The sequence below is a fragment of the Mytilus edulis genome, chromosome 5 (assembly GCF_963676685.1).
Source record: "Mytilus edulis chromosome 5, xbMytEdul2.2, whole genome shotgun sequence".
Lineage (NCBI taxonomy): Eukaryota > Metazoa > Mollusca > Bivalvia > Mytilida > Mytilidae > Mytilus > Mytilus edulis.
The window spans coordinates 95,683,240-95,696,677 of record NC_092348.1 but is presented as its reverse complement, the minus strand read 5'-3'; the positions used below and the strand labels follow the sequence as shown (position 1 = coordinate 95,696,677).

General features: G+C 31.1%; 1 protein-coding gene across 13 annotated transcripts in view; it reads left to right on the top strand.

The window, feature by feature from the left end:
• Nucleotides 1-13,438, top strand: part of LOC139524889 (uncharacterized) — a 130,916-nt gene that overhangs the window by 35,731 nt on the left and 81,747 nt on the right. For 10 of the 13 annotated variants that reach the window (XM_071320037.1, XM_071320034.1, XM_071320036.1 and 7 more), the window contains one exon: nt 510-632. In XM_071320037.1, coding sequence (XP_071176138.1) covers nt 510-632 — 123 coding nt within the window. Of the gene's footprint in view, nt 1-509; nt 633-1,293; nt 1,704-13,438 lie in introns of those variants that run through there. The other 3 variants (XM_071320044.1, XM_071320042.1, XM_071320043.1) reach the window with 1 other exon arrangement.

Genomic DNA, 13,438 nt, shown 5'->3' with positions numbered 1-13,438 from the left:
CACCTGTTGAGTTGCTCATGCAAGTTCAAACCTAGTGATGGGTCTGAATCTGTAGATCCCTTTTGGGAATAGGGAACAGGATTGTGGTTACAACAATTGGAACATATCCATTGTCATCTGTGAAACAGATATTTTTTAATGGTCAACCAACTCGTGATGCCACTTGGAACTCTTGGTTTAATAGGTAACATTGTTGATTTTCTTTTAATAGGGGTATACAATGGAATGATTTTGTAGTAGTATATTTTTGTGCATCAGTTATTGATATAATTTGGTCTGTCAATATATGATATATGGTAAGGTTGCTGTCTCTTTAGTGTATATCCCATAACTCTATTTATTTTCAGCCAAGTAATTCCTTATGAATATTTTCACAACATTCTAAAATTATGATTAATTTATTGCATGTTACTTTTTATCTTTATTTTCGTTTCATGTAAAATATATATAAATGTATACATTATCGTTATTTTACCACAAATTTATGTTACATTTATCTATATTTTTAGGATGTATGCTGTGTTTAGGACGTTCAAACTACTTTAGATTTAACCATCCACAAGAGGCCAAGAAGATCAAAGAAGCGTTGCCAAACTGTAGAATCTCCTGTGCTCCTATTGACTTTCTTCAAGGTTTGTTTTATAATGACTGAACTTTATCATGATTATATTTAGAAATTTGAACAGTAGTCTTCCATCAAAAGGCCAGGGGACCTCAGTAGTTGTTTGGTCTAAGTAGTTTAATTTCTGTATCACTATCCGGATGTCACATTGGAAGCCTCTTGACCAGTTTAAGGTGTATAGTTTAAAATAAAATTTCAGAATGTGTCAAAAAGACATTAATCAGACCATAGAGCAGAAAACAACGTAGACCACCAATGGGTCAAAGTATATATCTGAAGTTCCTGTCTACCTATTAAGATGGATATAGTTGCTATAAATACAAATCATATGTATTAGAATTTCACTGCTTGGCCTGTTTTTCTGTTTCTGTGTTTTTCTTTGGCTTCTAAAGGATTTTAGTGATTGAATAACTTTCAGGCTTTTAAAACTTAAAATTAAAATAAACAAAATAATAAAAAGATTATATCATGGTTTGAAAGAGGAGTGATGTACTTTTATAAAATTTAATAATAAAAAAATATTAATTAAAAAACATCATTTCATTGAAGAAATTCTTCCACAAATTTAAAAAATTTAAAAAATCAAAATTGAAATGGAATTTAAATAACTGTCTCTTTAAAGTTTGCGTAGCAGAATAAATAATGCATTTGAGTAATAAATATGACCTTTTGACAACCAGAATAGAATCTACTGATATTACATCATAGATTACTTAACCAAAATTGAATTTAAAATATTCTGTTTACATTAACATATCAAATGAATAGTGATAAAAAACACTGTCTATCTTTACCTTGTATTTGTACTGTATACATTACACAAAATAGTTTAGATAATTAATGAAATGAATACATTATTTCTTGATGACATGGTTTTCATCAAACATTATTAAAGTTTAAAGTTCTCATTAAAAAACTGCCCCTGGTGAGCCTCTGGTGTAGTGAAGTGGATCATAAACATTTAGTAACCTGATTTTTACCTGTGTGTACCTGCAATCATTCATGGATTTTATAACATAGTTTTGCATCCCCCAAATTTTTTCGGGATACTATATTTTTATCATGGAACCCTCAAAATCAGGTAAGATAATTTTTTTACCTTTAAGTATAGTTTGTTTGTCATACCTGGACCTCGTTAATCTACAGGTGTGTTCAAATGTACCTCAATATGTGGTGTATATATCAAAGGGATTTGTAATATAACAACTTTGAAACAATTTAATGAAATGTTGATCAAAAACTTGTAAAAAACTCTTTAAAACTTACTATTTTATTTAAATTTACTTTTTGAAAGTTAATTTACAAATATGTACACATAGAGTTCAGTAAGAACTACATGCCTAAACTTTAATCTATAAATATTTTAGGGATTAAGTTTTGTAGATTTATAATGTAGATATAACCTTACAAAGATATTATACGACCCTGGCCTTTATATAGCAGAAACACATGAATAGTCAAAATATATCAATTTTAGATTATAAAGAAAATCAAGTCTTTTGATTTCCTTATGATGTATACTCAGTATCTATAAGGATTTATCTTGTAGGGTGGTATTCTTATTTTGTGAATGACCGACTTAGTTAAGCCATATTGGGTATAAAAGGGGATATACTTTCAATAGCTTTCAACAGTATTAAATAACTGAATGAAGTGGGTCTATGGAAGCTTTCATCTTATTATTGAATGCTTTTTCAAGCAGTGCAGAACAGTTATAATACTAGTTTGAACACAATGATGTGAGGGTTTTGTCAATTTTCCCAATCTTTAAGTTAACTATGTATTTTTAAAGTCCAACCACACCATGGATGACCAGAATAATTTGAACACCAGTTTTTGATGCCATGTGTTGTTGGAACACTGACAAATTCATTACACTCTCTTTGTCTTTTGTATATGGACTGGTGTCATGCAGTCAATATATTTTGTTGTTGTTGGATTGCTGGCTACATACGTCCCATGTGTCTTTTGATTTCTGTAGGACAAACTTTCCTTTTATTAGATTGTTGTCTTGTCAGCATAAACTATATGTCTTTTATTATTAGTCTGCAATCTTGTCAATATACTGGCCATTTTTTTTGGATTGCTGTTTTGCATTCTGAGCCTGTTGTTGGGTTTGTTCAGTCATATCAACATACAACTCATCTATTTTGTTTAATCACTAAAATAACTTACAACTCACTTTTCAAGTTTATTAAATCTAATAGAGGCCTAGATAATAATAAGAATTTTGAAATAGGATAGTTTAGAATATGTAGAGAAGAAGACAAGCAGAACAAATGTATTGCAGCCTTTATTGGTAGATATGATTAAACTTTGGAAAAGGGGGGGGGCTAAATTTAAGTCAGACAGCAACCTAAAAATTTGATAAAACCAAGAGAGAAAATAGATATAGGTATAAAATATACTGTAGTGTTATACTATTCTGAATGATGTAATATTATGAAAATTGAAGACGAGAGACATTCCCTAATGTTTGTGTTTCTAGTACATAACTGTTTATACTGCCTTGTTACATGTGTAACGAGAACAGTGCCGTGTTACATGAATGACTAGTGTCATAACAATTTCTACTTTGTTAAATCAACTTTTATGTGAAGATCACAATCTAATATAACCATATATAGCCCCTTAGGACCCCAAAATATCTTGTTTATAATAATGTATTTAAAATAAATACCTTAAGGGGCAATAGAGAGATCAAATATTGAAGGGTGTGACAATATTATTAATAAATATTGACTTTCCATTATTAATTTCTGACGGGGCCAAATAAGAAATCTATCAAAGGACTTTGTGTTGTAATTATTAATGTAAATTTAACACCTTTATAATAATCATTTAAACGTCCTTTGTTATGCATGAAATTAGTACAGAAGGCAGATTAAATTATCCCTTTGTCATTATTCATGTTGTATAAGTTCGGTCATGGTTAAAAAATGATGCCTATAAAAGGATTTTTTTTTCAGTTTATCAATGCTCTTTTATTTGTGATGTAAACAATCTTTTTTGCCAATTAAAACCTAATTGTAAACAAATATTGACGTAACACTGGTACATGACTTTACTGTACTAAATTTTTAAAGTAAAATTTCTATAGAATGTGCAGATTACATGTGGCGAGTTATTTTATCAGTTTGAATCTTCATCAGATTTAATATATCGTGACACGTTATTTGTATGTTTGTTCCTTTACCTGACGATCTTTGAGATGGATTACATGTATAAGATATAGTACCGTACTTAATCTTCTTTAATTTACTATCTATCGAGTAGGATTACTAGTTAAGGGGTTGAATACCGTACCACAATAACACGGAGACTTCTTCAATTTACTATTTATCTAGTAAGATTACTAGTTTAGGGTTTGAATACCGTACCACAATAACACGGAGACTATTCATCCTTGCACATCACAGCATGTATATCATTGTGATATGATGTATTATATAATAAGGGGAGATAATTTATCACCTTGTCTGATACTTATCAATAGTGTCAAATTTATATAGCCTACAGAATAAATGAAAATGTCAAAATTTAAATATTTAATACCACAATGAGGGTATTTGTGATATCCGTTATTATTATTGTTTTCTATGACAAAGAAAACTTGAATTTTAAAAATCAGAAATAAAAGAACGTAACACGGTTTTTATTGTCTTGTGATTTGTAACTGTATACATGTAGTGTATTATCCTTTGTCAGATTAAAGGCTTAGAGAATAAGATGGATTACAAGTAGAGACTTTTAACAGTTATGCTTACAATTCTGTACAATACATATCATTTAATTACTGGGTAGAATCAGGCTGCCAGCAAGTTCATACAGTCTATATACACAAGATTTAAAGATCTTATGTTGCTGATAAATAAGATCGGGAGTATTATGTGTTTTACTAGCGTAAAACTAGAACATATTTATAGTGAAGAATTCAGTACAGTTTTAAACAAGCAAAAAACAAGAACAGAGTATTAAAGAGTGAAAAAAAAATTGAGTACATAGTAATGGTATACATATTGGATTTGCTCATTATTGAAAGCCTTACAGTGACCCATAGTTGCTAACTTTTACATCTTTTGGTCTCTTTTGAAAAGATGTCTCCTTTGCTTTCATTCAATCTCTAATAAGTACTTCTATGTATTGTTATCCATAACTTCATGAAAAGATATCTAGGAAGAAATATATTATGCAAAAGACATTTATTGTCAATCATTATTATCTTATAGTATAAATACAAGGAAGTGATGGAAATTCATGAATGAGATAGTAACCTAATGAAACAAATCTGCAAAGGTCGGTAAAGAGGTCAATGTATAGGCACATGGTGTTTTTTTTTAATTTTGTTGTTGTTGGATTCTGAGTTGTTTCATCCAGAAATATCATAGCTCAGGCACTTTAAGAAATGCCATTGGGTGTTGATATTATTCCCATAATAGAAGTATTGCCCCTCTCTAAATATGAGTATAAGGGGTTAAGGGATATATATCGAGGAAAAGCAAATTTTGGGACTAACTATTGTTGCCCATTTCTCATTATAAAATAATCTTGAAGAATGAGTTGATTAACGGTTAATATAAATTATAATCTAAGAGACAGTGTAAAGCAAACACCATTTATTGTGAGGAAAATCTTTCTAAATGAAAATATTATTTATTGCTCTGATATTAAACTTTATATGATTGCTTAAGTCCTATATAAAATCTTCCACTAGTATAAAAAAGACAAATATTATTCCCTCACAGACTTAAAAAAATTTGTGTGCACAAATCCTTTCTGTCAATTAAATCTGATCATTTTTCATTGAAGTAGGTCTGACAAATGATGCATTTGAATTATACGGTTAAACCAGGACAGTAGTCACAGTATTAACAATAATGTTTTGTATTCTTGTTTGATCTCACGATTCTTGTGCTCATCCTTTTATTTATGTGAACAAATCTGTCTTTTTATTTAGTCACCTCCCTAACATTTGCTACCCTTGATCAAATATTTGATCTGCTAAGCTCAGGGGTGTTAGTTTACAAAAGAAGCTTTAAAATACAATTTGTAATACAATATGTTAAAGGATCAAAATGTTTGTTTGCACATATTTTAAGAAAATGAAATCTTTCAGGATTAAAATTTGCTGCATTTTGTTTGAAGGAAAAGAATTTTAGAAAAATATTTATGAAATGGTGAAAAAAAATTCCATTGGCGATATATGTTTTACTTTAAAGATATTAGTATTGAACGATGAAAGTACATTTGAATGTAAATAAGGTGAGCACTTGTTATAAACAGGAAGCTTATCCTTGTAAACATGGGATCTAAAAGGACCAGTAAAGTTTTCAAAGGCACACCAATTTTTACAATAACATACATTAAATCATCGACAAACAATCTATCTTATGTTAAACCATACAGCTAGGTCATTAGTACTTTCTGTTCTGGTTAGCTGACAAATAGGAATCTCATTTTGTCTAATCCAAAGTTGAAGCCATTTTTCTTTGGTGCAATACCAAGGTCTTCTTTGAGGCATAAGTCTATTAGTCTAATTGGGACCACCTGAAGCCCTCCTCCAGGTGCTTGTTTTTCTTGCTGTTATTGAAGACCCATAAGTGGCCTTTGATTGATATCAGCTCTCTGGTCGGGTTGTTGTCTCTTTGACACATTCCTGATTTCCATTCTCAATTTTATTTACAATGGTTCTTTCTGTCATCAGATGTTTTCAGTTTTAGTGTGTCTGTATTTCTATAAAAAAAATAGTTCTAAAAACATTTTTCACAATATCATGAATAGAACTTCATGCAAACACATGGAAATGATATTATTACTATTATTAGTTATGTTACATCAAGTAAGTGATACCTGATCAATGCAGATTAAAGTCAGATTGTTTTTTATAGTTTGATCATGGTAAATTGTGTTTTCATGATGAGGAAAGACACTTTTATACATCATACAGTTCAAAAATTGAAATCTGACCTGCAATCAAGATTTTTCTGTGTAAGATGCATTTCATTTCAAATGAAGGCTTCAATTGATTTAAACAGAGTATTTTTTGCTGTCACAATATATTTAGGTCCCTATAATAGCCCCCTGCTGTGTTGATATTTACAACATTATTTCAGGGTCTTAACTCCCACAAACCGCCAACCCAGCATTCCTGTCTGGTAAAAATTAAAAATTTGTGGTTTAATTTTGTTGATATTTTGTTTGAAGACATTAAATGACGAGGTGTTTAAATGCCAACAAATATAATGTAATAATTTTAAAATATGCGCACACAAAACCCCGCCAAAAAATAATTTGAAGAAATAACTAAAAAAAAATGTTGAATACTACTGCTGTCTTTTTGTCAGGAATTTGTGTGACTTTTCCTGTATACACTGATACTTTCTATCAGAACATGTATAATGGTCCTGAAATATGCATACAATTTTAAGCTAATGACCATAAACGAATCTATCAGTATAAGTTTAGTGTTCATCTTATGTTACTCATAACAGACTGCAAAGTTTGCAGCAACAAAGCTATACCAGAAGAATTTATGATGCTGAAGTTTCAGTAAATATGTATTTTGCATATATCAAGTAAAGATAATATTTTATGATGATGGCATAAGAATGGCTTTTTTAGAAGAATGGAAAGAAAGAGGGTCTTAGTAAAAAATGGGAGAGATCCGTTTGCGCCAAAAATGCGTCCTTTTGCGCCACAACTTTTTTTCTCAAATGCTACGTTTGCGCCACATGTTTTAAAATTACATGGTATCATTTGCGCCAAAAATGAAACATACGATTGTGCCAATTAGAAGAAAAATGACTTCCCTCCTTCTTTAAATGGACTTGGAATCGGCAGTTTACACGGCAAATGTTTCCTTTTGTGAAACATACTTTCTTCTGACTGCTGCTGCATGGGTACTTCCCAATTTAATGTATTTAATAGCTTGTAACTTCACTTTATTGTCCAAAAACACAAACATTGAAGGTTGAAATGCATAAAACAGTTCATAATAATTCCTAATCATAACAAAGCCCATACGCATGATGGGAACAAAGCACTGAGTCATCAACATATATGGCTAAAACATAATCAGCAAAATAACGCTTCGTTTTTCTTCTCTTTTGGCATATCTTTATCAAATATTCAGCAAAGCAATAAGTTTTATTCTCTCTCTGTACATTGACTGTCTAATGAATTTTAAGTCATTTCTCTCCAGATGGTCATCTTCATGGTGAAATATCTCCTAACATATGTTACTTTTTAAGCCAAAAATAACAATAAATATATTTCAACATTAACATTATGATAGATATGTGTACAGGTAAGTTGGCGCAAATGAGTTCCGAATATTGGCGCAATTGATACATTTGGAAAATAAAATTTGGCTCAAATGATACCCCTGAAAAACAGTTATTGGCGCAAAAGGACTGCTGCCTCAAAAATAATGTTTTTTTAATCCAGGGCTATAAGATAAAAGAAAATGTTTGACTTAATACCTTTAAATAGCAGTTGTCTTTGTCAAAAATAATGTTTTTATAATCCAGCACTTTTAGATCAAGATAAAAGAAAAGGTAACAAAACTAAAGACTTTACACCATCGTATAGCAGTTGACAGTACATGTCACAATTTTGTCTTTAAACATTTTAATATAAAGACTACATGTCAGATGTCTTGAAGGAAATTATTTCTATTTAATTGCCTCACACATCACATAATAATGCAAATCTCTTATAATTATAGTGGGGGTATTAGGAACATACAATAAGGCCAGGTCAGGTGTTAAATCCAGGTGTGGGACTTACAAGGCATTGATCAGGACACCAGCGAATACCTCATTCAAAGGTCATTCAAGGTTTCCTGAGAAAGATGAAGTTCAATCTTATAAGAACCCTCTGACGTTACCCTCTGTTACACCATCTGAAAGGACAGTTTTAAAATATTTAAGAATATATTCAAATTATATTTAGGGTCATTATAAGTTTAGATAGGAAAAGTGACTAACTGGACTTATATAAACATATTAAAACAACCCTTTACTGGCATTCTGTCTGTCTGTCTGATTGAACCTGTAATTATTATTTTTTTTTTAAAAACCACAAAAAAACAATGTTTGAAACTGCTGGTCATGTCTGAAATAACCAAAATGAAGCTATGGAAGATAGATATATGTTGTTTTGTGTAATTCTATATTTAGGTCTGAATATGAAATGTGTTATTTTAAACAAAGTCTGTAAAGGTTATCAGATTCTGCATACTTACATGGTGACTGAACATGAATACTATCTATATTTAATTATAGCAGAGTTGTATAGTGCTTTAAAAACGTATATGAACTGATTAAAAATATTATGCTAATTAAATGGTAGATTTATGGAGGCTTTAATCTTGTCATTTGAAACCATTACAAGACAGGTCATTGCGCTTAAAATTATACCTTGTAAATACTGAAACATAATTTTATATATATTTGACCTTAATTAAGGTCATAACACTTCGACCCTCTTTGGACAACATTTATTAACAAGGTATAATTTTGAGCACACTGACATGTCCTGTTATGGTTTGAAATGACAAGATGAAATGTCCATAAACTCATCTCACTACATTTATACATCCTAATAAAACCTTAATCTCTTCATAGACTTATGTTATTTGAAAACAAATGGACATTAAGTATGCCACACTGGTGCACTTACAAGTTCAAAATTATACAGTTAACAATTTGTGATCAGAATATAGTTGGTGGGGAGGTTAGATAATTAGTGGGGGGGGGGCATATATTTGTATTCCACATGTACCTGGCTTTTTAAGGAGATGATAAACAGTGTCGGATCCAAGGGGGGGGGGGGGGGGGGGGTTCTGAGGGTTGGAACCCCCCCTTTTTTTTGGCCCATCAATGCATTTGAATGGGAGCATATAGTTGGAACCCCCCTTTACTCTGGGTGGGGAACCCCCCCTTTTTAAAATAGCTAGATCCGCCACTGATAAATAATTGATGAGAGAAATGTCAGTAAAACCAGACAAGTGTATACCATGAAGGCTTGCAGATGTAAGACCTACTGTTTGATTGTGAACCATGCATCAAACAGACTTAAGACATACTGTGTAAACATCATATATTACACAAAAATTACCTTTGATCTCTGTGCTTGTGTTTTGTAAGCAATTGGTATAGTAATAGTGTAAAGCCTCCTGGATATGCACTGTTATTTGAAAGTGATCTGATTTGACTTAACAGTAATTAACTATAATCTGTTGAATTATTCAATATTGTACACAATGCTGCTTACTGCCTCTATAACTGCTATGTAGTTGTAAGTTTCATGTATATCATACTTTTAAATTTAAAGATGTATATACCTTAGTTAGTTCATTAATGAAATAAAGGGGGGCATTGAAATAAACATGCTGCATATAAAACCGGGTCATTGGGGAATTGTTGACATTTCTAAAGCTACAACCTTTGGTTTTTAGTGCATGGAAACAATTTGGCCAATTTATAGGTTTTATTATTAAAACGAGTAGCAACACATCTAATGTTTATGATACAAAAGATATACAAAAAAGTATATGTAAAGGAAATACAAAAAAATATATGTAAAGGAAAAAGAATAAGGAAATTATTTTAATTACACAATATATTTGGTAAAGATTAGAATAAATGTTGCATAAAACATCGTACAGAAAGCTTTCTTTTGTTTTTGCCTGAAATTAGTACTTTAAGTCTATTGAGTTCAGCATAAATGGACCCCCTTGATCCTATTTTCTCTGTAATTTTGTAAAATTAATACTAAATGGTTAACATTAAAAGGTAGGAAACCAGTCATTATATCTCGGGGACACCGGTTGATCTGGCAGATAAACTTGTACGGATAACTTAATTGTCTCTAATGTAATTATTCATTATATAGCTAATGATTACAAGGAAACCCAGAGTCTGTTATATTATTATTTTTATCTGATTGGGAAAAAACCTTTGCTTTGTTCATCTGAATCATTATATGCTTAAAAGAATCTGCAAATTGTGACTGATTTCAAAGCAAAATTTCAGACCTGCACATGCCTGAATTTTTTCTAATACATTTCTTGTTTTTTCTTTCTCTCATCTTGCATATGCATGAACTACCATTAAGAAAGGGATATCATAAAGTTGTTGGAATTTTGTTCTCATCTAAGTCAGTAGGTTGCTGTGTCCTAAATATTGTTTCTTCACACTTAAGAAGTTAGGAGATGTATGTTTTGGCAGTATATATAAACCTTATTATTTTGACAATATGGTGTGAGGGTACACCAAACTAAATGAAGCATGTAAGAAAGATGTGTCAAAATCTTGGCATGTTAATCCAACCATGTTTTTTATTGGTCAAGCGTCAAAGGTGAACTGCTGGATAAGTTTCTTGCTTCAGGGGTTGTAGATGTCTACTGTACTGTATACACATTTAAAATTGATGAGTATTTTTACTTTGTAGTCTTAATGAAAAGAACATGTAGGAGTTCTTTTGAAAATCATATATTGTATCTCTTTGTAAATCTTCAGAGGCTTAGGACAGGAGAATCAAGTCTGATTTATAGTCTTTTTGAAGATTTATGTCTTGTGCTCCAAATTTTTTGTTTAAACAAAAGTTTTGAGGCATATTGTACCAGTAGGGTCTGCAGGGTGAGTATAAAGTATGATGCTCTGCACTTTAAAGAAATCTGCCACAACTCTCTGAGACTTTCTTTCTGTGACTTGTTGTATAGCAAAATAGATATAAGAAGATGTGGTATGAGTGCTAATGAGACAACTCTCCACCCAAGTCACAATTTGTAAAAGTAAACCTTTATAGGTAAAGGTACAGCCTTCAACATGGAGCCTTGGCTTCTCTTGCCCAACATTCAGTTGTTTTCGAGTGACAGTCAAAATTTTCTGACATCTAGATGATGTACCTTGCAGAATCTAACTACTAGTATTTAGTTATTGTTAATTTATTCTAGTTCTAAATATGTTTATAATGTTTGCCACTGTATTTTTAGTGGAAAGACTGCCATTAGAATCCCTAGTTGAGAGAATAAGTGAAAATCCTCAGGTATGAGGGTTCAAATAGAAGATTTGCCCATTACACATGCATCTTTGTTTTGTTCATTTCTATGACTTTGGCACCTAAAAATTCACTTAGTGTCCCATTTAATTTAGAAAATAGTTCTAGTTTCTATAGACAGAGAGAAAATAGTTAAATATTTGTTTTTAGTTTGTTGAAGAGTTTGTAAGCTACTTTCTGTAACCTGTGTTCTATTTTCCTCAAGAGCAGTTGTGCAAGTCTTCCTAGTGAAGAAAGTTTATTTACTTAACAAATCACCATAATATTCGAACAGCCAGAGGTTATTTTATGTCAAAACAAAACATCTTTCATCCAAATACACAAAAATAATTATCTTATGACAAATAGATGTTAGTTTAATCAGCTGTTGTCAGTTGTCAGGAGAGACAACTCATTTAACCAGCTGTGTTGGCTGGTTTCCTGCTTTACTGCTTTCTGAACAACAATTCAAAGATGTCAATATCCTTTAACTTTTTGTTGCTATCTGTCAGAATAGTGAAACCAATAATAAATAAATAAATCTGCTGTAGGTAACAACTTGGAAATTTGATGAACTTGCTACATATCAGAATGCTACATTTACTTAAAAAAAGTTAAATCTTAAGCATAGGATATTTTTTTTCTATTTTGGCGGGGTAAATTTAGAATATAATGTATGCAGATATTATACACATGTACTGTGGATATGATAATCAGGGGCGAATCCAGCCCAACCCAGGGTAAAGAGAAGAGATTTTCAACCATATGTCCCAATTCAAATGCATAATTGATCGTCAATTAAAACCCTGGAACCCTCTCCCTGGATCCTCCCCTGATAGTGAGTTTATAAGCAACACTGTGTTGTACATTAACCCTTTTACATAATATTTAAGGAATGACTGTAATATTTTTTCTGTCTATGAAGAAATAACATAAAAAATGTGGTGCACACTGAATAACGCGCGTAGCAAACCGTAGAAAACCATGAAAAAACATTGATGACGTCACGGTCACATGACTAAATTATGTCTATGGGCCGACAACAAAATAATGTCAGCCAATCAGAAGACGCGTTACATCCAAAATTAAAATATTAGATTTTGGATGTGACATTTACAGTATATTTTGAAATTTTCATGTGATTTTATTGCCTTTGATTTGTGAAGTGTTTTAATATTATGATTTGTTTATTGATAAGTATTTCCATTGCTTCACTTACCTCTCCAAATGTTATATATTGCATTGAAATAATTGTGTATGGAACCTCTGAGTCATTCTGTGGTGGGGGATTCGTCTCATTGGCAATCATACCTCATCTTCTTATTTTTATAAAGAAAATATACCGGGTAGGCCAGAAACTAATTTAATTTGATTTGTTTTCTGTTTGCCTTAGATGCATTTAGAACAAGGATGGCATATAACTATTATAACTGTTACAACTGAAATAAGGAGCTAACATTTTCTTTTGTAAACAGCCTAAACATTCAATTCTACAAAATGATTGAAGTTATTTTGCCAGTCAATTGGCAACAGCTGTTACGGAAATACATGTTGGAGGATAAACATAGGTTAAGAAATATAATAAACAATTTTACAGTTGTTTGTTTATCGCTGAAAATTGGCTTTATTACTTAAAACAAAATTTGCATTTTGGAGTTTTTGAATTTGGCAAATTAAACTAGGTAGAGTAGTAAGAAAATAAATACTATAACAAGTTACTAATTCATTCTTAAAAAGGGGGGTCACTTACAGTATGTTAGTTGAAAAGTTTGA